This window comes from Lonchura striata, chromosome 26 (genome assembly GCF_050655825.1).
Source record: "Lonchura striata isolate lonStrDom1 chromosome 26, ASM5065582v1, whole genome shotgun sequence".
Lineage (NCBI taxonomy): Eukaryota > Metazoa > Chordata > Aves > Passeriformes > Estrildidae > Lonchura > Lonchura striata.
The window spans coordinates 9,712,040-9,736,608 of NC_140728.1; the positions used below are offsets into that span (position 1 = coordinate 9,712,040).

Sequence of the window (24,569 nt, forward strand, 5' to 3'; positions counted from 1 at the left end):
CCCCAAATGATCCAAGCTGAGACATACTCAGCATCCCACAGGAACTGCTCAGCTCCAGGAGCATGGGGGGCAGCATTTAAGAGGCTTTGAAGAGAATTTACACTGCCAGCAAGGAGGGAGCCAGGATGGGCACACACAGTATCATGGAATAAAAGAAAGGTAATGAAAGCAACAATTGCCAAAATTCACAACTTTGCATTTTGCCTGTTCAGAGTGTTTTGCTTTTCCTTTGAAAAGTGGAATGTTTGAGTACACAACCACATCTACTCCGTATTTCCCCCAAACAGAAGCAAATAGAAAATACCAAACCACCAATTTTGCAATCACATCAAGTATTAAAGGATTATAGAAGGCTGGGTGAGAAGGGGTTGTGTGATTTATTTTGCTCTGCAAGCAGTAAATGAACACAAAATCTCACTCATTGAATTAAACAGAATTGTCATGGGAGACCGGATTAGGGTTGTTCTCTGGAGAAATGCTCTGTTAAACCAACCAAAATAGTTTAATATTTTTGGGAGCTGCCTTAGGCAAATGCTGCTGCAACCCAGAACTTCTAATAGTTTTCAAGATTTTGCTGAAAAGGGTTATTTAAAAGGTTGTTTTAGAGTTATTTAAGCTATTTAATAACAAAGAGATCCATTTCTAAGCTCATACAAACATTACTGAACTGTGACAGAGGTTGCTGTAGCACTGTAGTGGCTTTTTTTTTTTTTTTTTTTTTTAAGGAAACCAAGAACAGTAATTGTAAACTTCTTTTGGTAACACAGAATATTAAAGTATAGCTGCATGGGGATGTAGGACACACTAAAATGTCTGGAAAACTTGGCACCAATAAGGTGATATGTAGCCTCATTTTTATTTTCTAATCAGCCCTACCCACCCTCTTTCCCTATAGATGGTATTTACTTTGAATTAATTAAGGGCTTTGGGGTTTTAAGCTTGAAAGCAAGCAGCAAAACCAGGATAACCATGATTAGCTCTCATTTGGGATCCTCTCCACATACAGTCGCTTCATTGTTCCTATTACATAGAGCACATTAGAAATTCATCCATTTGGGGCAAAGCTTTTCGGGGACTTTTGACCATCTCTTGGTGTAACTGAAATCAAGATTTCTTTCTCCTTAAGAATTATATTTATCAAATACAGAGAGAAGATCAATAACCAGGAAGGACAACAATGCTTTGGAATTTACTTCCAGTAAATTTATATATTTTTAATTTATGTATGCATATACATGGTTTTCTGTGGACAATGCCATTTTGATAGCTCAATGTGGCTTCAGTAATACTTACTATTGTATTATTATTATTATAATTATCATTATTATTAAACTGTCAGCTGACATGGCCTGGTGAGCCTGTATCAAATACCTGTATTATATATAGATATATACATAGACATAGATATAAATAAAAGACCTGCAGCCAGCATGTGCCAGCAACTCATTTAACCAGGATCATCTTAGTTTAACAGGAAATTCCTGACAAGTAGGGGTTGTCTCCTCACATAAATCAAGAGTCATCAGCCACATTCAGGTCAAATTATCTACCGATGGCTCCCAACTTCTCTCCAAGAGTTTCCCCAAATCCTCATCCCAGTTTAATATTCCTCCACTTTTTGTTGCATGAAATTCACGTTTTGGCCAGGATTTCACCAAAGGTTTAAGTTCATGCAATGTTTGATAGCTTTTTACCTGCATGCACAGTGTATAAAATAACCTTGTTTTAATGACTCTGGTACAGACAGAATCCACAGTTAATTCCGTGGGATCTGAATTCAAAAATCTGTTTCCATTTATAAGGAAAAGTGAAACCTTCCTGCAGAAGTGAAACTGTCTCAAGATGTGCAGGAGTCCTTCAGTGACCACGGGACTATTACAAAGGATAAAATAAGAACATGAGCAAAATTACCAGAGATTGCCAAAAAGGTGGTCCTCCAATCACTGCCAGTAAATGCATGATTATTATGAAGATTTGTACTTCAGTCACATCAATTCTGATTAGGTATAAAAAGCCAAAAAAAAAAGCAAAATTATTCAAAGCAATTTCAAGTCAGTTATTCGCAAGCTCAGTGGCACAACTCTGTCATGCACAGTATAAAGGCTGAGGAAAAGCAGAAAAACTCAAATAATTTAGAAGACAAAAATGTATTTAGTTTTATTCTTCAAATTAAGAGTAATGTTGTGCTATAATTTTGTTTTACTTCACAGTGCAATAACAGAAATACATTTTATCAACCAGAAACATTGGAACTTTTCACTGCCCAGTGGCAGCTGCAGAAATAAGTATTCGATTTTAACCTTGTCCACCAAAAAAAACAAGAATTTAGTACAGATGATAAAATTCTAAAAATGCATTTTTAAACCCCATTATATTCCCTACCCTATCTTAATATGAATGTTCTCTGAATAGCATCAAGCTTTGAAAAGAAACACAATCTCTAAAGGGTTGATGGAAATGGTGCAGTGGCAGCAAGAAGAGAAACCACTTCTGGTTCCAGCAGAGCCAAGATGTGCTGCAGGAAGAATGGGAGAAAACAGGGAATTTATCACTTTGTTTTAAAGAGCATGTAAAAGTCTTGGAGGTTGAAAGAGGGGAAAACAGCTGTACAAATGAATGCCAGGAGTATATAAAAATACAAGTGAAATGAAGAGGATGGACTTGCTGGTGGGATACATATATTGGGTGCATATACACTATATATGTTATAAATAGGCTTACACATTCTATACATCTATATATAAATGCATCTAGATCTATGTTATATCTAAAAATATGTTATATATAACATACCTATTATAACTACATAATAGTATCTTGCTGTGAAGTGCTACATCAAAAATAATCCTTCAAGTAATTTTGAGACATTTCCGGCTTATCTATATTTCCAATTAGATAGTTCTACCTAAAAAACTTCAAATCCCTTCCTGAACACACAGGCTTTGCTGTGACAAAACCTTGCTGATATCACCTGCACAGAGAAGAAGCATTATGGGGTGGGCTTTCCTCTGTCTGCCTTAAATGAGCTGCAAGACCATGGAATTGATTTTAGCATCAGCTCAGTGTTTCTCCGTAGACTTTGTTTCAGTTTGGGAGTGGATCCTCTCATTTGAGGATCTCCAGTCTGGTCACAGCAGAGCCAGATGCACAAGGGATAATTCCAAGGCTGCACCTAAATCCTATGGCAGACATCCCCCATGGCACGGGTTGGAATGAGATGAGTTTTAAGGTCCTTTCCACCCCAACCCATTCCATGATTCTTTGTTTTGCCAATTTGCTTTCCACTACACAAACCTGGAGATGGAACATCCAGGAAATAACCTTCAGAGCCCTCCCATATTCAGTTTGTTCATTAACAATCCTGCAAGGCAATCGCAACTGGCTGGGGAAAAAATTAACTTCCTCTGAGGAAAGAATGTTCTAAAATATCTGTTTTCAGTCCTGATACAAACAAATTGAGCCACTGAGGTACCTTGCAATAAAAAAATAAAAATGCTCAGCAGAGATACACAAACCAACTGATTTAATGCAAATTGCTTCCTCCCAGCCCTTGGAGTCAGCATGGAAATGTGTTCTCACTGTGTCCAGACAAGGAAGGACTGGATCAGCCCCATTCCAGGAGTGCAGGAATGTGTTTTAGCCCGTTTCACTACTTCTGTCCATCTCTTAAAGAACAGAAAGAAACTGAGAAAGTTCACAGAAACAGTGACTAATAAGTCACGGAGGTAACTCAAATTTACAGCTTTCCTCAGATAGGAAACCAGGTTTCTTTTGAAAGCAGAAATTTTATGCACAATAATGTAATGTCATGTATGGAAACCCAAGTTATTCTGCCAGACAAACCTTTGCACAAGACTGAGAGCCCAACAAATACATGGGGAGCAGTGCCTGGATTGAGGTTAGGGAAACAGTTTTATCTTTACACAGCCATGACACAACCTTCACTCCCCTGCCCAGGGCTCTGCCCTTCTAAGTCAAACAGAAACAGCATCAGGCAGCCAAGGATATTTGTTAAAAACTCACCCCTGACTTACAGTAAGAATCTCCTGTTGTAGAACAAATACAAGACTTAACTTCAGTTCCACCTTAATATTCTGTATTTTTAAAACCAAATGGCTCCTTAAAACAGAAGACAAAAGCATTAAGACCTACTGAGGAGAAACCAAACATCAAACTATCACCTAAACAAAGCATAAATTCTTAATCCCAAAGAGGAAAAAGGCCTGGTAACATCCCATGCTCATTAAAACCACTGTCAAACGATTTAAAATAATAGGCTTGATATCAGTAAAGCACATGCCTGATGTTGGAATTATTCAGTGAATTTTTCTGAAGAATGTCAAGTGGCTGCTGGACAGAAAGCTAAGAATACAGAAATCCACAGGCAGCTCCTCTAAGCTGGACCACAGAAGGGAACATCTGGAAGCACAAGGTGGTAAAAGGGGCACACTGATCCTCTCTGGGTTTAACCTGAATTCAAGATAACTGCGCAACCATAGCATGAACCAGATACATATTTGATGCTGCCACATGGAGGAGTCACCCCAAGTTCCTTAAAATCTGACCACTTTCTTCCCCCAAAAACATCTGCTCAGCCCTACTTTCATGCCAGCACCATCTCCACCATCAGCAGGGTCAGAATATTGGCTTGGCTAAAACAATCCAACCAAAAAGAAGAAATTCATGTCCCAATTCCCAGCCCATCAGCTTTCCTGGTGTTTTTTTAGTGACCTCTGGAATGCTGGGAGCCTCGAGGAAAGGGCAGGGAAGGTCTGCTCAGCCCCTGGAAGCCACACAACCCAACACTGAGCCAGTGGGACTTGGCAGCTCCAGAGGGGAGGGATAAATAGGAATGACAGACAAGTGGATTGCTACCAGCCCTCATAAAAGTCCTAAACAGCCCCTAAAATGAAAAAGAAGTAAAAATAGGCCATTATAAACCAAATCAACAATAGTTTGTCAAGACAGACATGAGCAAAGCAATATCCGCAGTGCCTGAAAAGCATTAACACATCAGGTGATCCAGAGGACGTTCCTAAATTATTAACTTAAATTTATGCATTGTATCCAGGTAAAATGAGATGGCAATCAAAAAAAACCATAAATTGCTTAGGTCATCATAGAACTTTTAAACTCTGGTAGAGCTGGGAAGTACCGAATAAATGGGAAGGGAAAAGCAGGGCTGCAGGAAAGCACTTGCTCCACTTGGAGGAATGTTGGAACCCAGGGCACAGGGAATATTTCTCTGCCTGTCCTGAGTAAGTCCTGATCCCCAGGAGAATACTGCTTTTAACATTCGTCCATGGAAAGCTTCCAAGATTTTGTGATGAATTGGAATCCATAAGTGTGTGAAATAGATAGAGGTATAGTTTATTAAAGGGTGAAAACTTAAGAGTTTTAGGTTTTTTAGTATGGAGACAGACAGGAGACAAGACAGAAGATTTTGGGTGTTGTCTGATCTCCTTCTTGTTCTTCAACTACTCAATTTTCTGCAGTGTTGGGAGCATGGGGTGATTAATTAAAAAGAACCACAATGCAGATGCTGCATAGACAGAAAAATAGTTATTGGTAGAAAGGTAGAAATAAAACATGTTCTAAGAGTTAATTGGATAAAATAGCTTTAAAAGACCTTGAATCTCTGTGTCTTGTGACTTTTGGTGCCTTTTCTTTGTAAGGTGTCTAAGATTTAGATGGCGTACAGAACTTCTGATAAGAGAAAAATATACAATAATCTGAAGACTGAAAAACCAAGAGTCCCGCCCGTCTCTCATTCCTAGCAGAGAACTTTTTAGGCGTTTCCCCATGAGCGGGACCCACGAGGAAGTCTTGGAGCTAGAAAAAGGGGAAAACAGTTGTACAAACGAGGAAGGTTTCTACAGAGGGAGACTGACCAATGCCTTTCTTTTTGAGGGACAATACATCCAACTTGCTTTAGTGGATGAGGAATTTATTTGCAAAGCAGGGTGATAATGTTCCTGCTTAAATATGACATCATTAGTACCGTATTTTTTTCTACATCAAGTTCCATTGCATATTCAAGTGACTCTCCCATGGTAAACATTAGAGAAAACACAATTTTGGAGCAATGGATCTCGTTATCAAATTATAGTAAAAAACTAAGAGAAAAAAAGCAGAAAATAGGGAAAGGCCTTTGTTCCTGCAGACTGCCTCATTGAATTACTATAATCACATTTAATTGTATATAAGCAAGTACCACACACAGAGCTGTAAGAAAGCAAAACTGAAAAGAAGGGAATCAGACAGTTCAAAGATTCTATTTTCAACTTGTGTTTGTATTTATTTACTCATTTAAATACTACATGTGGAAGTCCTAAGAAAAAACAAATGGCAAGAGCAAGCAGCATGAATTCTGCAAGAGGTTCTTAAAGCCTCTGAACAGAGATATTTTTATGATGTGGGTTATTTTCAGGCATCATTGGAGCCACACTTCCCCCCAACCTGACAGCTTTGCTGCCTGATGTTTCCTGACAACCGAGTCATGTCAGCACTGCCCAGACACTGACACTGTGCGCATTGTGTGGAATATCATTAAGCCCCATGAAACGAAACTTAAACAAACCCTTTCCCCAAGACATTCCCACACTACAGCAGATGGACGGAAAATTATTGTACAAGTTCAGCGGATACAAAGAATCAAGTTCTAAAAATCTCTTCTTCAAATAAACCAGGGGCTTTTTCATCTTTTATAAAATAAACAGAAGACCCTGTATTGAGGTTTAAGAACAGCAGGAACATCCAGGCAGAGAACAAGAACAAAGAGCCAATGCTGACAACAGAGCAAAAAGCCCAGACCCAGTATTTGACAAACAAAAATGCTCAGACAGAACATCCAGTGGCAAGGTTGGGGAGAACACTCACAGTAATGCTGAGAAGTACTGATTCTGCAGCAAAGTGATGTTAGGGAAGAATAATAACCAGCAGCACTGTAGAAGGCAGGGACAGGGTCAGGCAATATCAGCACTGCACTGGGGGTGACCACAGGCTGAAAACCAGAACACCTAAGGATTTAATTCAAATGAACTCAGAGAAGTATAGAAGTTGAGAGTTTTTAAATGAACATTTCAACCCTCACTCCCTATCTGCCTAAATTCACAAGACAGGAAAGTTCCTGCAGAGCTTCCAGGAGCAGCTGTAATTCCTGTGATGACACTGTCATCCATGGATTCTCCTGCACACACTGAAGTGTTTTCATCTATTGATCCTCCTTTCCCTGTTGTGACAATTTGAAATGCAGATTATTTGCCAGTCTTCAAACTTGTACAGTCTTCCCACATAAAAGAAGATACAGAGAACCCCAGCATGGTTTGAGTTAGAAATCTGAAAGCTCATCTCATTCTACCCCCTGCCATGTGCAGGGGCACCTTCCACTATCCCAGGCTGCTCCAAGCCGTGTCCAGTCTGGCCTCAGACACTTTCAGGGATGGAGCAGCCACAGTTTCTCTGGGCAACCTGTGTCAGGGCCTCCCCACCCTCACAGGGAACAATTCTTTCCCAATATCCCATCTATCTCTGCCCTCTGGCACTGGGAAGCCATTCTGCCTTGTCCCGGCACTCCATGCCTTGTCCAAAGTCCCTTTCCAGCTCTTCAGGCACAAGAAGAGGCTCCAAGGTCTCCATGGATTCTTCCCTTTTACAGGTTGAACATCCCCAGCTCTCCCATCCTTTCCGCATAGGAGGTTTCCATCCCTCTAATCACTTCTGTGGCCAAATGTTGTCAGGAACATTATAATTTTAACATTTTGTTTTCTATAAAATGCTGAGCGGTTTCCAGATTGAATCATCATTAAGACCTTTATTTGCAACTCCTCTACATCGCTGTGCTAAACTGCATTAAAACAGCCCAATTCTGGTCTTTGAAAAATCACCAAGGCAAAATGTTCCAAACCAAAGTCACATTCTGTCAGTACAAGAACTGCTGGGTGACACTGCAGAGTTGCAGAGAGAGGGAGGCAGGGCTGAAACTCTGGCACTTCAAGTGTGAATGTGCAGAATAATGGAGTAAAGCTATTTTGATTCCCACAATATTTTTATTTTCCAGCTTTTTAAACCTTCAGTTCTTCTGAATAACTTCCCATTGGCTACAGGGATAAGTAAATGTCATTAACAATTTAAGACATTTTTCCCCTCCTTGGTGAACATAAAACTTTCCTTCCCAGCAAGTACAAGGTTAAGCTGTGCTACGAGAATTTGAAGCTACTCACTTCATACTGTCCCAGCTCCTGCAGCATTTTCAAGACAAGGTTATATTATTGTATTTTTTCACTACAGATGTTTATCACATGAAACAGCCAGAGTATGAATATACGTTTTCTGTAGCTTACCCATCTGAGATGTGCAATACTGACCTAAAAATCTGTTCTGCCTGACATCTGAGTGTGTAAATAGGTCATTATGCTTGGTGTGTCTCAGTAAACTACCTGGAAACAGCAGCATCTTTAGTTATGAGTTAAGACTAAAATTAAAGATGCCAGAAGGCATCTGAAATTAGTAATGCAAAAATTTAAATATATTTAAAAGTCTATCCTGTAACTCAGTGCCTAAAACTGCGTTAAAATAAGTGCGTGAGGAGACCTGTGACAGGCAACACCTGGGGTTCTGTCTCAGGAGCCAGTGATAAGAGCCTCAGGGACAGAAAAAGGGGGAAGTGCTTTCCCCGTTCCAGAGGGCAGGGATAAATCAGACATTGGGAAGAAGCTCCTCCTTGTGCAAGTGGTGAGGCCCTGGCACAGGTTGCCCAGAGAAGCTGTGGCTGCCCCACACCAGGAAGTGTCCAAGGCCAGGTTGGACACTGGGGCCTGGAGCAACCTGGGATAGTGGAAGGTGTCCCCGCCCATGGCAGGAGTGGAATGGGATGAGCTTTAAGGTCCCTCTAAACTAAATCATCCTGGGATTCTGTGAAAATGCCCTGCCTGGCCCATCCCCTCCCACCCTACTCCCCAGCTGGCTGTAAAACCAGTATCACCCATATCTCCTGGGATGGCAAAGGCCTCGTTTGCCAGGGAGGGCTGCAGATGGACATCTTCAGCAGCTCCAGGTCCTCTACACCTGCCCTTCCTCTCTCTTCCGCCCCATGGTAAATTGTCCTACTTCTGCTCAAAAAATTTCCTTTCATCACCCAATCTGAGTTATTTCCACCTCACAACCATCACACCAGGGAATGATTTCAGAACTCTGAGTGTTTCAGAGCTATGTGATTTTACAATTTTTTTTGTCCTAAGTGACTCCTTGGTTAGTTGATATCACAGGCTAAAAGCTTGATTTAAGCTCTTCCTTCCTTTGCATTACCACTTGCTAAACTACCATTTCCTGACACTATTTCCAGCCTTTCATAGATTATGAACAAAGTATTTTAAAAATTAAGTCACCTGACTCCCTTTAGAGCCACCCAGTCCCAACGTCAGCTGGAGACATGTCAGAATTTACCATACTGCTGATGGTGCTGCATCTAAAGCAGAGCCGGTAATTCATCTTCCTAAATAACCTCCTGAAAACAGAGATTTTGCTGAGCTACTTCATGAAAAAACAAAAGAACTATTAGAAAATAATTAGCATAAATACAGGTTTAACAAAAGCTATACAAACCAACCACCAAAAAAATAACCTCACTTTGGTTTAACATCTAATTTAGTTTTATGAAAGAGATCAAAAAGCTATTCTTATATCCTCAAATATGTCAAGGAAAAGTCCAGGCTAAAAATTCATCAACAGTAATAATAATTTATTATATATTTCAAGGAATCCTCATTCACTTTTAATGACAACATTTTATTGGGAGGGGACCTCACCCACATATAACGTATCAGAAAAAAAAAAAAAAAGAGGCAAAATAAGAAAAAGAAAGTCCTTTTTAAGGCTAGCAAACAAGGGAGGAAAAGACTTATTTAGCACAGACATAAGGAAAAGCATTTTAAAAATAAAGACAAGCTGGAAAGAAAGTTACTTCTTCATGAAGCTACAAGCACAGGGATCAAGCTGCACAGCTTAAAACAGACATTTTTAACCAGACATTTTAAGTTATTACACAAGGCACAGTTCCCTGAAAGAGCCAAGAAATTCTCCTTTTTTTGGTGGAAAGGTATCAAAATGACAGTAACAAAAGGAGCTTTTTTAAAAAGTAGTTCCAACATTATTCTATACCCACACTTAGAGCCACTTCCACAGCCCTGCTTGGCTTTTAGGTGAAGCCAAAACTGTGATAAAAAGAAGATTGATTTAAACTTTTGTTGAACAGACAGGTTTTGCTTTGGTTTCAAGTAAAATGAGATGCTTTCAAAAAAATTTGTTTCCAGTTAAATCAAATTTTTCCTATTCCTTAAGTATTTTTCCCCTTGTGTTAAATATGAAAACACTGGTGAAATCCCCTGTAGGAGCTGCTTTCCACAGAGCAGTGCATGACAAAGGTGCTGCCCTGCTCAGTCCATGCTGCTGCCAAGCAAAGGCTTTACCGTGTAATTCCAGAATGAGGGCCCCAGTGTTCCCGTGAGGAGCTGGATGGCTACTGTGCAGAGCATGGACTCTGTCACATCAAATCTACATGCGAGGGAGAGAAACAGTTCAGAACATTGTCCTGAGCAACTCCTCTGAAGGGGAACCATTACACATCTTCAGTCAGGCTAAAGGACAAAATCCAGGGTCGCGATGATTCAAAGGGCAATTCAGGGTAGGGATTAACAACCAAAAAATCCAGGAGTATTAATGAATTAACAAAACCATTCAAACCCACATAGTATTTTACGCATTTAAATCTTCATTCAGAATTTCTGCAACTTACAGTTTTACTGTATCACTCCAACACATGAGAAAAAACAATCATTCGCTGTGTGCATGAGGGAATAAATGAAATTCCTTGCTCTGAGTCATGATGAATGAAACCCATAACCAAGCACAATCCAGGACTCATCTCCTGACCTCATGCTCATGTCTGCAAATGACACTGAGGACATGAATTCTTTAGCTGAAGATGCTCCTGCATATTTCAGTGGAGCAGAAATGAAGATTGTATTTCAGTTTGACACCTCTGAGGGAAAGGAGGAAGTTTTACCTCCCTCCTCATGCAGCTCCTTGGCAAATAATGCTCCAAGAATTGAGCTCTGGACTCCTGCTCCAGGGTGGTCACACTCCATTCGGTATCTATTTATTTCTCACCCCTGACAGAAAGGGATGAAAAAATATTTTGGAGCCAACAGAGTCACAGAAACCACCCTTTCTCCTAATATAGTGCCATAAATCTGCATTTTACCATAACAAAAGTATTTTTAAATGGAATCAAATTTAAAAAATAAAACCATCTAGTTTAAAAAGAAAATAACTCAGCAGCAGCAGCAGCCAGAACACAGCCCCTGTTTATGGCTGTGCTTATCGGTGTGTGCTGGAACAGACACTCACCATGCCAAGGGATTTAAAAGCGGCAGCACAGAAAGATCGCTGAGGCCCCACTGCAGGGCTCAGGTGCAGTGACGATATGCAGACACCAGGCCTGAGGAGAGGGGCCACTGAAGTTCAGCCTGATAACCATTTTCAGTTTAATTATCACAGCACATAACACAGTAAATAGCTGGGAGAGGTAATAGTTGGTATTTTAGGGAATACAAGATGTCCAAAACCCACAGCTGCTTTGGTGCTTAACAACAGCAGCAGTTTCTATTCCTTTCTTCCTATGTTATTTTAGGTGATATTTGTAATTCAGACATGGATCCATTTTTTAAACATCATCTGGGAAGTTTAAGAAGGGGCATTGACCTTGGCATGTGCTTCACTCCATGGAGATGCTGGCACCGACAATCCCTGTGCCTGCTCTGCTGGCAGCCCTGTCAGGCTCCTGAGTCTGGAGCCACTTAACACACAGGGGATTAGTGCTGCATCCAGAATATTCCCTTGTCAGTGCTAATTTATTGAGTGTATTCCATGGGCAATTCTTAAAAGGCCCTGTTTGACTAAACAAATCATTAGACAATTGAAGAGCCACCACTGGCTCACGGCTCAGAGACAGCTGCAGTCAGTCCCTTCCTTGTGCTAACAGGGAACACAAACTGAATTCAAATGGAGAGATACCCTGAGAAAATTATCCAATGACAACCGGAAACAGACTCTTACACTGGAGATGGCCCTGAAATCAAGTAAATCACTAGCAACAATGCTGATCTAATACAGCTTTTTAAGGCTGTGTGAAACTACGGTGGGTGGAGGTTTATGCACCATCCTCCTCTTCCTCTCCCAACACACAAAACTCCATGAAAAAGTCCCAAATCACAGCAGACAAGAAAAACACTCCTGCCTCAAGAGAAAACAGAAGTTTGGAGGCTGGAAAACTTACATCTACTAGTTGTACTACTGCTACTACTCTGGTCTGGAAAATGATGATTCTTCCATCTGTCCTGTCCACATCTACTGAGCGTGCAAGTGGGATTACTAATGCTGAGCAATGAACTAGGAATCTGAGCAGGAGACAAAGGACTGTTTTCTTAAGGGAACCACAGCAGCAAGAAAAGAATGTTCAACATCAGAACACAAGAGAAAGAAAGGCTGAGAGCCACATGCCAGAAGTGTGCTTTGTTACAAAGTTATTAGAGTTTTATCCTAACTCATTCCAATCCAGCAGTTTCACTTGGATGCAATGAAATACAACAGTGTGAATAGAGCAAACTGTACAGAAAAAATGAGAACATGAATTAGAATTATTCATGCACTAGGAAATTTATGTTAAAGGGAAAAATAATATTAAAAATGGGCCATAAGCCCCCTTCCTTGTTATTATACACATCCAGTATGTAAATTTTTCCTTCTGCTGCTCGGAGGTACACAGAAGTTGCACAGGTCAGGTAATAGCCATATGCTTGTTATGTTGCAGTTCATTATTTCACAAAGCAGTGAAAACTCCAAGGATTTATCAGAATGACCAGGAGCAAAATCTCTACACATGACCAAAGGGACTGTGGCTGAAAATGCTGTTGAAGGACTTGTGGGAGGGAAGAGGAGGAGGATGTGGAAACTAACCCCCACCTTCTCTGTGAGCCCTCATCAGCTGCACAGGTTTCTGTGATGCTGCCATTGAGACTGAGAGAGCAGGGTGTACAGGTTACCAGCAGCAAACTTCACACCCACCACAAAGACACTTCAACACATCCTGCTTGCAAGTACAGAGAACCCAACACCTCCTGACATTACTTAGCCTCAGACTCTCCTCTGTAAATAACCTGGGTGCAAAAGTTCTCCAGGAAGTGTTGGAAAGTTTTAAGCTCTACAATCATGGGAATGATTGCCTTATCTCAGAGTGGAGATCCTGACGCTGTTCCCAGGAACAAGAACTCAATGTGCTAAAGTCTGCCTTGGAAGGTTTCCATCCCTGTATTTCAGTATTTGGTGTGTGCTGTCTACACAAGATAGGACATCAACTCCTCCTCTATTGAGGCTGAAGAGGAAGGTTGGCTTAGCTTTCTGAAAGCTCCCATTTCCTCACCTCTCCTTTGGACTTTAGTGGCAGCAGTGGTGATAGAGCCCAGGTGAACCAACCCATTATTTCACAGGCTCTTGGGCCTGTACAGCTGCTCCAGAGTCACTGAATAGGAAGGTTTTCCCAAATTCTCCAGCTCTCATCAAGAAAGGCTGTTTTGCTCAGCAGCCTGAATTATTTTGCTTTCTCTGGAGATTATTATTCAAACAGCAAAGTAACCATTTTTAACTTTTCAGTTATATGAAAGGTGGTAAAAAATTATTCTTCCTCCCATATTTATGATATTCCTTTGTGAAGCCTCCTTGGAAACTAATTTCCATCTCATTGTGTCTATATTTACACATACATATACACAGCTATAATTCCTACCATCACCAACTTATGGTATTTTCATTAAAAAAGATAATGCAGTAACTTGTAGGAGAAATGCTGGAGACCATGGTACAGCAGCCCCTTCATGTCTCTGGATGGACACTTGAGTGTTCAGTGCCCACTGGGTTTTTTCAATATGATTCAGCACCTCCAGCACTTCCATCATGAACAAATGCACCAGGACTTTACCTGAGCAGTTTGTGTCTCACATCTCTCAAGAGAACACCCAGGGTGGACAAGGCAGAATGGATTCCCACTGCCAAAGGACAGGGTTAGATAGGATTCTGGGAAGAAATTCTTCCCTTTGAGGGTGGTGAGGCCCTGGCACAGGTTGCCCAGAGAATCCCTGGAAGTGTCCAAGGCCAGGTAGGACAGGCCTTGGAACAACCTGGAATAGTGGAAGGTGTGGGACTGGATGAGTTTAATGTCCCTTTCCACTCAAACCAATTCCATGGTTTTGTGATTCTGTGCTGCAGAATCCAGCTCTGACAGGGATAGATGGCCCCTGGATGTGGGACAGCTCCTGCAGTCAGGCTGTGCTCTGACCTTGAGCAGCTGGAACATCCTGAGCCTGCACACACTACCGAGTCCAAGAGGGATAACTCTGGATCGGGGAAGAACCAGGTCATAACATCTGGGCTCCAGAAAACATCAAGAAAATCCGTTCAGAATTTGTGCACCGTACTCCCTAATGATCTGTCTTCCACAGCACGTTCCTGAAGTATCTCACAACTGCTCCCACAAGGACACATGGAAGTCCATCACAGCTTGCCAGTTGATTTTTGGGATATGCAGGAAAAATTCTCTGTTTCCAAAGCAGAGGTGCCCTAGTGATGGCACAGTTGCCCCAATACATGACTCAGCTCATCCTGTGCTGCAGCATAGCAAATCCATAACCCAGACAAACCAGCTCCTGTGCTGGAAACCAGGTCAGGAGAATCAAGTTATTATTTGGGCTGCTTCAATACTAAGTGTCTCTCTGCCATTCAAAATCACCTTTCTCTTTTTCAAATGTGCTGAGTATTCCTGTTCTTCCATAAGATCATCCTCAGATCAGGTGTTTTAAGTAAAACTTCTGCATTTAACTCTATCCCTGCTGTTCCCTGCTGCCTTTGCACTGCTGATATTGTTACAGTGACTTTCCTGGAGCCTTCCCCACTTGCCTCGAGACACTTCCTGCTTCCTCCTGGGGAATTTTTAAGCAATACTGACCTCTAGCTATTTGAGCTGTTCAATCAACACCAACTGCTTTTTGAACAGTACAGTGGTTGCCAGGAGCTAATGGAATTGTGTGATCATTTGAAGATGGAGACAGATCACAGAACTTTATTGACTCAATTGATTATTCTAATTCCTGGAGTAGCATAGGGACACCCCCACTGTCACGAAGAAGACAGCCTACACAGCTGGATTCAGCAATTGGGCCCAACTGAACAAAGATTTCCTCCTCCACCTGCAGAATGTGTAGAAAGCTCACAGAATGGATCCCATTTCCTTCTCACTCAGGGGAACTGATCCTGCCCTGCAATCTGATGTGCTCTGCTCAGCTTCAGGGACTTGTCAAGGTTGGTGCAATGACACCAGAGAGAATCATGGAATTGTTAAGGTTGGAAAAGCCCTCCAGGATCAACAAGCCCAGCCTGACTGACCTCCACCTTGCTATCAGCCCTGAGCACCGCATCCAGCTGTTCCTTGGGAAGGGATGAGGACTCCAGACCTCCCTGGGCAGCCCCTTCCAATGCCTGACCAGCCCTTCCTAGGAAGAAATTCCTCCTGATGTCCAACCTGACCCTTCCCTGGTACAGGGTCAGGTTGGACATCAGGAGGAATTTGCAGCTTGTGTCCTGTCCTTTATTCCCTGGCAGCAGAGCTTGACCTCATCCAGGCTGCCTCCTCCTGTCAGGGGAAGTTGGGCAGAGCTAGAAGGTCTCCCCTGAGCCTCTTTTTCTCCAGGCTGAGCCCTCCCAGCTCCCTCAGCTGCTCCTGGAGCTGCAATCCCTTCCCCATGCCCAAACCACACACTGTTCCACAAGTACACACTTTATTTGACACACTAATTTGCCTGTTTTTTTAAAGATGGACTTTTCCAGCAAGACAGGCTGATTCTGTAACTCAACATTTTGGGCCTGTGTGGAAGGAGAGAAATACAATCTCTCCCTTTAGCACCCTCTGCTCCTCTCCAAGACATTTCATTATCAAGTTCGCTCTGCACTGAAATACAATTTATTGGGCATATCACAAATTGAGTAAGTGATAACCAGCTGTCTACTCTTTCCTGCTGCTTTGGAATTAAGGCAAGTCAAAAACACCATCACATTCCTTAAAACATCATGACTATACCCTCTCTCTGAGGATTTTTGAGAGTCACAGCATATGGAGTACAGACAGGAAAAAGCTCCTGTGCATAAGGATCTTTTTGGCTCCTTTGAACAGCTGTCTCTGATCCCACTTATTCAGGATTAAGGATACCTAAGTGTGCACTGCAGTGAATCTGAAAGAGTTGATAAAATACTTTTTTTTTCAGTTTTAGATTAGTGAAACAAAAGCTTCATAAAAAAAGTGTCAAACAGTGAGAATCTGTTAACTGGATAAATAGTCTCATGGTTTATGCATTAAAATGAATATCAGCTTATGACAGTCTATTAACCTTGTGACAGTGGGCAAAAGAAGGAACAAATATGTTTACTACACAGTGCTGTGTTATCTAAATTAATGATGCACACATTTAGGTGCTTATTGCCTTATCTGAATTAGCTACATACTAATGGTCACCACATTCTTATAACATCAGGCAGAAAAATCAAATTTACTGAAAAATGCCTCCAAAATACAGACTCCTCACAAAGGAATGTCCCAGTCAACACCAGCACTGACCCAAACACTTCTCTGCAGCATAGCAGCAGTTTGGGAAGGTTGATACTTCCATCTGTAAAGTCAAGCACATGTCAAGGTCAGGCTTTTGTGTTCTTTGATCAATATCCAGAAATCTTTGATTATCAGGGCCCTGTAAAGTTCAAAGCGAGCTAAAAGCATTCAGACTTCTGGTACAGCATGAAAGTGAGACTCCTAAAACAGGAAATTGAGTCACATGTCTTATTTTAAAGATTTAAATACCAGAATGGGATCATTTCAGTCAATATGCTTTAGTGTAGTCAAGAGTTGGAACAGAAGTCTTGATTTTCTTCTTTTCTTCCTCTAATAGACATTTAAAACTGATCCAACATTTTAAATTTCTGAGCAGAAACACAGAAGTTTCTCAAGAGCATCTGTATTATTGAAACAGTATCCTGCCAATAAAAGCTGTCATATACAGGATGCCCACAGTTGTACTGTTTCAGCAGTATCTGGGTACCTATAGATAGCAATTATAGACCATAAATAACAGTCTATTAGACATCTGTATGTAGTTGTTCTGGAATTGTTTCAAAATCCCACAAGCTAAGGGCAAATTTCAGTTTCCGGATTAAAAAAAGAAAAATTCTCCAGTGCATTTATTTTAAATGTGTTTACTCTGTGAATGCAAACACAGAATAAATTCTCAACATAGAATACATTTATTTCCTCATTAAGGTTAGAGAATCCCATAGCTCTCCAAGCCCTTGTGTTGCACCTCCCACCCAGCCTCATCCAGCAGGAAACAGGATTTCTGCTCTAGACCTTCTTGGCATTGCAATTTTGGTTCCATTTATTGACAGAACCATATCTGCACTAACCAAAAGGGATTCCGAACTTTAAATTGGAGGCACAATGGCAATTAATACAGTATATTTTAAGGGTTAGGGTTAGTATTAACAAATAACTGCACATCACAATCAAGCAGAATCAAGACAGAATTTAATGAATGCTAAAGCCAGACTGCCACCATCTGACCAAAGCATTCCAGTCTTGGGATAAAAGAGCAGGTACTTTCTATTACTTATTTAGCTTTACATCACAACAAAAGCTCTAATTAACTAACAGGCCAAAATTATATTTTTACCACTCCTAACACAGGCTAAGGGACATTCACTATTAATTACAGATCCAACACCTGCCAGAAGCTCTAAGTGTGTCACTATGGATAAAAACAATTTTCTACTGCTCTGAGGAGCTGCACTATGGCCACACAAGGTGCAATTCAGAAGAACAGGGTGCCTTTCCTTTTTCCTCAGCCAGGTACTTACATGCCAAAGCGCAGTGTCCCCGAGACGTACGTCTGCCAGTGCGCGCAGTAAAACATGAATGTCCCAGCAAAACAACAAAAGAACATCCAGTCAGGGTTGGTGCCCAGCTGCACAGCAATACAAGTTCCCAAAACCACAAAGACTGCAGGAGAAAATCAGTCACAGAGTGAAAAGGCTGGATGTGTGTAAGCATCCTCACCAGAAGCAAAGCTAACAACAGGACCTAGAGGAGGGACAGTGGGAAGGTTATCCTAGCATGGTTATTTCACAGAAATTAGAGATTATTGCTTCCACTTAAAAATATACAGGCTGCACAACATAAATTTCAATCCATATCAGATTTAGAAGTCATCAATACTAAGGGTTTCTAAGAATCCTACATGTTTATTCTGTGATGTCTAATGTCATTAAAGGACTTGAGTAATTTCTGCAACTGCAGCCTGCAACAAGTTTTGGGATTTTCTCCTGCATTTGCCAGACATTTTTCCCTGTCTTCTGAATTTTTCTGATGGCATTAAGAAAATCAAAGGTCTGGATACATTCAGGATGCATAACATATCTAAGCTTTCCCCTCCACCCTTTCCATAAACAACTCTGATAAAGAATTAATAAAATTTAAAGCCTAAGACCTTTAGAATTTAAGGAACCCAAAACACGTGATCAGGAGTTGGACTCAATCTTGTGGGACCCTTCCAAATCAAGATAGTCTATGATTTTAAATTTTTTTTGCAATGGGGTTAAACTTCAGGCTGGCTCAACGAACTTCACCCACCCAGGAACTGACCTGGATGATTCAAATCTTAAACACTGACTTGTAGAGTCCCACTGCTTAGGTTTAGACCTGTCTTGGTATCACTCTGTATCAAGTCAATATGAAATAATACAGCACATTATTATGAGAATTTCTTACAGAAAATATTTTAGAACCAAGACTCTGCTAAAGCATCATATACAAGTCCTGGCTCAGGTTGAATTAGTCACATGCCTAGTTTTGTTTTCAATGTAATACAAGAGAAGACATTCAGCTGATCCAGAGCACTGTTCTATGGAAAGAAAGGTGACTTTCTTCGTTGAAAGTGATACATTCAACATTATCAGTTTTCCTTTCTTCAGTAAAGAAGCTTTTTATGGTATTGCAGATTTGATCCCTGAAACAAAGTAATTTAATACTCCTACTTCAATTAAAAATGACAACAATACCTGTGGACAATGAATCACAGCCATGATCAAAAAGCTCTCCTAACGGAGTGCTGCTATTTGTCCTTCTTGCTTGTTTTCCATCTATAGCATCCAGGGACTGGTAGATGAAAAGGCCACAAGCACAAGCAATGTATGCCCAGGGAGGTGCCTAAGAGAGAAAAGCAATCACAATAAGGTTTAAAATAATTTTCAAAAAAGAGAAAGCCAGCTCTCCCATAGCCTGACAAAGCAGTTTTCCCTTTGCACATATGTCCTCCTCTCCCAGGGACCTTTCAGCAGCTGGTCCTTGCAAGGACAGACAGAATGGGTTGTTACATGTGGAATGTAAATAAACCAGTGACAGATTAATAGCTACAGCCCCTGCTCTAATGTAGGAAGTTGCACTGTGCAGCTGGAAAAATTGTGATACTACATTTGCAAAGCAGAGCGCAACAAAGTCCTCATTAAATACATGCAAGTTGTCCCAGTGATTTCAGAAACTTGGGAACTTTTAGCCCCTAACTTTGTCACAAACACTTCACCAGTGTTCATCTTCACCAGCCCTTCACCGGTCGAGAGCTGTGTCACTGCCAGTGCCCAGACTTGGAGTCCAGGAACATTTCTAGAGTCTGCAGCACAGCCCCTCCACCACCAACTGTTCCCTCCAGTACGAGGCACCAGCAGTTTTGCCAAATCTATGTTAAGAATCTTTAATGGCCACATCCATGATAACAATTTTTACTCTGACAGGAACACAATGCCAAAGCCCTGCTATAGCAAAGATTACAATCCAAGCTTTTTTATACATTTCGAAGCATAAACCATTAAGAACACAAAAGCCAGGGAGCTGCCATTACTCCATCTCCATTTACACATCCATAAATCTGATATTATTGGCTATTTCACAATCTTCACATTTGACACACTTTACAGAAGTGAGCATTTATGAGCAGCTTCATTTTACAGACCACACCAAGCAAAACCAAATACAGCTTAATCAAGCTGACCTGCCACTCATAAAGCCCTAGGGTCCAGCTGGTTTTGGCCAACCCAACCATGACTAATTTGTAGCACATCAACTTAAATATATTTCCTTCCACAACTTGCATTGCTCCTGCCATTTACCAAAACAGTTCATTCTGCCCCAAAATCTGCCATTGTGATGTGCTTTCAGTACTGTCTGTACAAACAGCACAAGGTGAGAAAGGGGAAATGTGTCATCCAAGAGAAGAGCACCACTTTTAGCCAAGGTTCTGATGCCACACAATCCCCTCCCATTTTTATCCCTCATGTACAGATTTTATCTACCACAGTTAAATTAAATTGCATCACTCTGAAGGTTTCTCTATAAACTTAAAAACCAATCTGCTGGCTCTCATTTCTTAAAAGCTCCTTTCAAGACCAGTGTAGGTGTTTCCACCTTAGACCTATTTATATCCAAGTAACATTTCACAGCTCTCTCCTTATCCAGGTAATTTTTTTTTTTTTTTTTTTTTTTTTTAAGCTCAAGTACCATTCCATCACTCAGCACTTTTCCAGCTGGATCCTCCCAGCTAAGCAAGAAGTATTTGCATCTTCTTTACTCTCTGGCTGCACAAGGCCCTGACCAACAGCTCTGCCCTGGCTGCACCTTTCAGCAACAGGAAGGGAGGAGTCACTCTTGAAAAAAAGTGGAACTAAGGCTGAGCTACAAGGAAGAGAAAATTTATATCAGAAACCAATGGTGGTTTGGGAGGAGGAGGAGGAGAAATCCTGCTCCTGAAGTTCCAGAACCCCATTTTCTTCCCCACACAGTTCCTTGACGCTTAAAAAGTACCTCCCTGGTCATGCTGTACCATGTGGCAAATCAGATCAGGCCAAAAGCTGTCTCAGCACTAAGTTATTTTTCAGTTCAAGTGAGGAGAAAATCTCACTCACCTCACACAAAGTACTTCTCAAACTGTTAAATACCAAACAGTGCTTTCATACAGCAGCCTGCAGCTAACACTGAATTTCTGATGCTCTGAGTGCAGCTTCCTGGGCACTTCAGGAGTTTAGTTACCAACCAAGATACAACTGTTCTCCAAATTTTAAGTTCTGCTCTGGTTTAGTGACCCAAACCAGCTCTGGGTTCCTGAGAGCTGAAGTCTCTCTATCAGACCAGATTTCAGAGTCTGAGCCCCCATGTAACCCTGCTCAGAAGTAAACACCAGTTAAACTGACCCACACCACAATGCCACAGCCTGGAAAAGGAAGGACCTGCTCCAAGCATTCCCTGCTCAAACTGAACAGTCACTGTTTATCTTACACCTGCCAAATTCCACAGGTTATTGTGAAACAATCTATTTCAAAAGATTTCTAGGAGAGGCAAACATCCCTTTCCCATGTCATACGTGGAGCAGGGATGCAGTTCTGACTGAGCCAACTACGTGAGATTTTGGAGTATGGTGGGGAACAAACTGTATCCTGCTGGATTCCCAACCTCAGCTGGGAAACTTGGTTAGGAAGGAGTTCAGATGTTTTAAAAGCTGGAACTCTTGAGACATTCCCAGCCATTTGGCATGTAACGTATTTCTATACCAAATAACTCCCTTTCTCAGTGCACACACATAAAAGCAGATTTTAAGATTCAACATTCAAGAGAACTCTTCCAGTGCACAAAAATGAGTCTTAAATGCCTTAACTGGTGATAGAGGGAAGTTGAAATGCCTCAAAAAGACTTCTGTACCCCTGAAATCAGGTTAAAACAGTTCTTCTCAGGGCAGATGAGGAGCTTTTAGAGCATTCAGAACAGAGAATAAAACCACTTTTATCTGGCCTCTTCACAGCATGGCCACAGCTCAGGAACACAACTCCACCACAATGTTCCAAAGTCCTGACTGAGCTGCCAGGACACAGAACCTGTGGGGTCCAGGAAGGTGTCCCTGCAGCTCACTAAGCTGGGTTTGGTCACACCAACTTTGATATCTTAAGTGGCACTACTCTAGAGCTCAGTGCCTTGGCTCCGGTGCAGCCCCAGCGTGCCCAACCCACCCAGCTCATGTGGCAACTCTGATCCCAGAGCCGAGGGGGAGTCACCTTGCTCCAGTCACAGAAAGTAAACAGGTACCAACTCCTCCTGCCACACAGGCCAGGCAGCTGCAGAGCCATTGCTCCAACTCCTGGCAGGGCTGAGCTTTGTGCAGCAGGTCCCTCATGGCTGCTTTGGTGTCAGATCCTGCTCCATATGGGTGTGTTGGCCCCAGGAACTGCTGTCTCACTCCAGCATCCACATGTGCTCTCTCCACATGCCAGCATCATGGAGAGGCACAAACATTTACAGAGAACAGGTGACAAAAACGAGGACTGAGGGCTGAACAGCAAGAACCAGCTCACCCCAAAGCAACAACCCACCCAAAACCAGTGAAAGCAACCAAAACGAGGAGCGTCAGGAGTCCATAACTCACCTGTTCTGTAGCTGTTGGGCAGTAACATACTAATAGCAGAGTTGTAAATATATTTATTAACAGTCCGACGATGGTGATCAGGTTGGGGGCAATCCAGGCTGGAACTCTTCCAACTAACCATTCCCAGTAGCCCTGCATGAGGGGCTCAAGCAGGGACCGTCCGGCACTCTGGTATTTGTGTTCCTCTAACCGTTTGAGCTGGTGCTTGGACAGGGGCGGCGTGGGCAGCTGCACCAGTTTGCTGAGCACGCAGGCAGCGCTGGGGCCGTGGCCACAGCCTGCAGGGCCCTCCAGGTGCGACTCCCCACATCGCCTCTTGATGCTCCGGTGCCCACTCATGGGTTGGGTGGCCTAGGAATTGTCTTGGGCAGGAAGCAGCTGAGCTGGAGAACCATAAGATCCTGCAACACAAAGGGGCAGACACACCTGAGCACAAAAATGAGATTTTAGGATGTCAAAAGTTTCCAGCTGCTGCCCTAAAGAGCATTTCATTTACCATCAGCACAGGAAGATGATTTCATAGGACTAGTCCTTTGAAAGAGAAAGTTATTTGGAGAATTGCAGACGGAATGACAAGCAACAAGTGCTCCAAATGCAGCTGTAAAACCCTGCAGCCACCAGCCAAAATTCCAGCAGCAGCAGAAACTCCCAACTCCAGCAGAGTTGTGTTACAGACTAGTGCACAGCCAGACCCCTCACACTTCTCCCAGGACAGCAGGTGACACCACTCAGGTTATCAACTGACAGCAGCAAAAACTTTACTCATACTGAAAAGTGTTAGGTCAAATTGGTTTGGAGCAGCTTTGTCTCTGCAGTGATGCTTGACAATCACTTAAAAACAGTTATGCACATTTTTTTCAGATTTCTGTTCCTTGTTTCAGTTTCACTATAGCTTTTTTCCTCTCTAAATTTAACCCAGCTCATTGTCTGTTCAACTTTCAAGATGTACAAGAAAACATGCAGGAGCTGGAGAGCTTTAGCTGGCCAGAGACAGCATGAAGCAGCTCTGAAAAGAAAATACAGGGTCAGGATCAACTTTTCCAGCACCAACAAGAACCCTCACAATGTTCCATCTCCCTTCAAATGGATGACCAGAGACATGCAACTCCGCAGTAGTAGAGAAGCAGTAGATAAAGGAGATTAAAAATAAGCATTTGCTGTTCATCAGTAAGAGACAATCATGAAAAAAAAAAAAAAAAACCAAAAAAAAAAACCCGGTGGAAGTCCAGTAAATAAAGCAGAGAAAGGAAGAAGACAGAGGGTTCTAAAACCATCTGCGCTGCACGGGTAGAGAAAACCGTGCAAATCAAAGGTCATCACTGGCCTAAGAACAAGTGATCTGAGCTCCACTCTCCACACCCTCAGCAAGGCAAATTCCAGCAGTGAAAAGCCACCTCAGGCAGCCCCGTCAGAGGGAGGCGAAGAGAAAGTGGCAGGGCCTTCGCTGTGTTCGATAAGCTCGGGAGGAAGCAGAGCTGCACCTCTCCAATCGCCAGGAGACCAGAATTAGTCACTGCGGAGGTCCCTGTGGGCGTTGCCCAGGATGACCAGAAAAATTACTCCCAGTACACTAAACTGGGCTTTTCCCTCATCCTGAGGGGATGAGCCGGGGGAAAACAGCCCAGGAGCGCTTCGTTCTCCGAAACAAACACCCGGTCCGGCCGCCCCGGGACTCCCACCGGGCCTGGGAAACACCCGGCCGGGGAGGAGCCCGGGGCATCCCCGGCCCCGCCGACGCTTCGCCCCCGCCCACGGCGCAGCCCCGGGTCGCCCCGGGTCCCCCCGGACCCGGCGCAGCCCCGGGCCCAGCCTCACCTCGGGGCCCTCCCCGCTCCCCCCGCGCAGGCCGCGCCGCCGGGGCAGCCCCAGCGCTACCTCCGCTCCCGCATCGGGCGGCGCTGCTTTTACGCCCCTTTTGCGACGGCCGGAAAGGAGGCGGCGGCCGCGCGCCGGGGGCGG

The 24,569-nt window shown here is 42.6% G+C and overlaps 1 protein-coding gene across 5 annotated transcripts in view; it reads right to left on the reverse strand.

Annotated features, from left to right (window-relative positions):
• CEPT1 (choline/ethanolamine phosphotransferase 1) overlaps window positions 1–24,569 on the reverse strand; it is a 32,942-nt gene that overhangs the window by 7,481 nt on the left and 892 nt on the right. Inside the window, exons 1-5 of one of the 5 annotated variants that reach the window (XM_085561480.1) lie at window positions 24,486–24,532; window positions 22,611–23,011; window positions 19,207–19,354; window positions 18,007–18,148; window positions 1,912–1,996 (exon numbers count right to left, since the gene is read on the reverse strand). In XM_085561480.1, the coding sequence (XP_085417606.1) occupies window positions 1,912–1,996; window positions 18,007–18,148; window positions 19,207–19,354; window positions 22,611–22,949 (714 nt within the window). In that variant the 5' untranslated portion in view covers window positions 22,950–23,011; window positions 24,486–24,532. Of the gene's footprint in view, window positions 1–1,911; window positions 1,997–10,466; window positions 10,552–18,006; window positions 18,149–19,206; window positions 19,355–22,610; window positions 23,012–23,106; window positions 23,137–24,425; window positions 24,533–24,569 lie in introns of those variants that run through there. The other 4 variants (XM_085561484.1, XM_085561481.1, XM_085561483.1 and 1 more) reach the window with 4 other exon arrangements.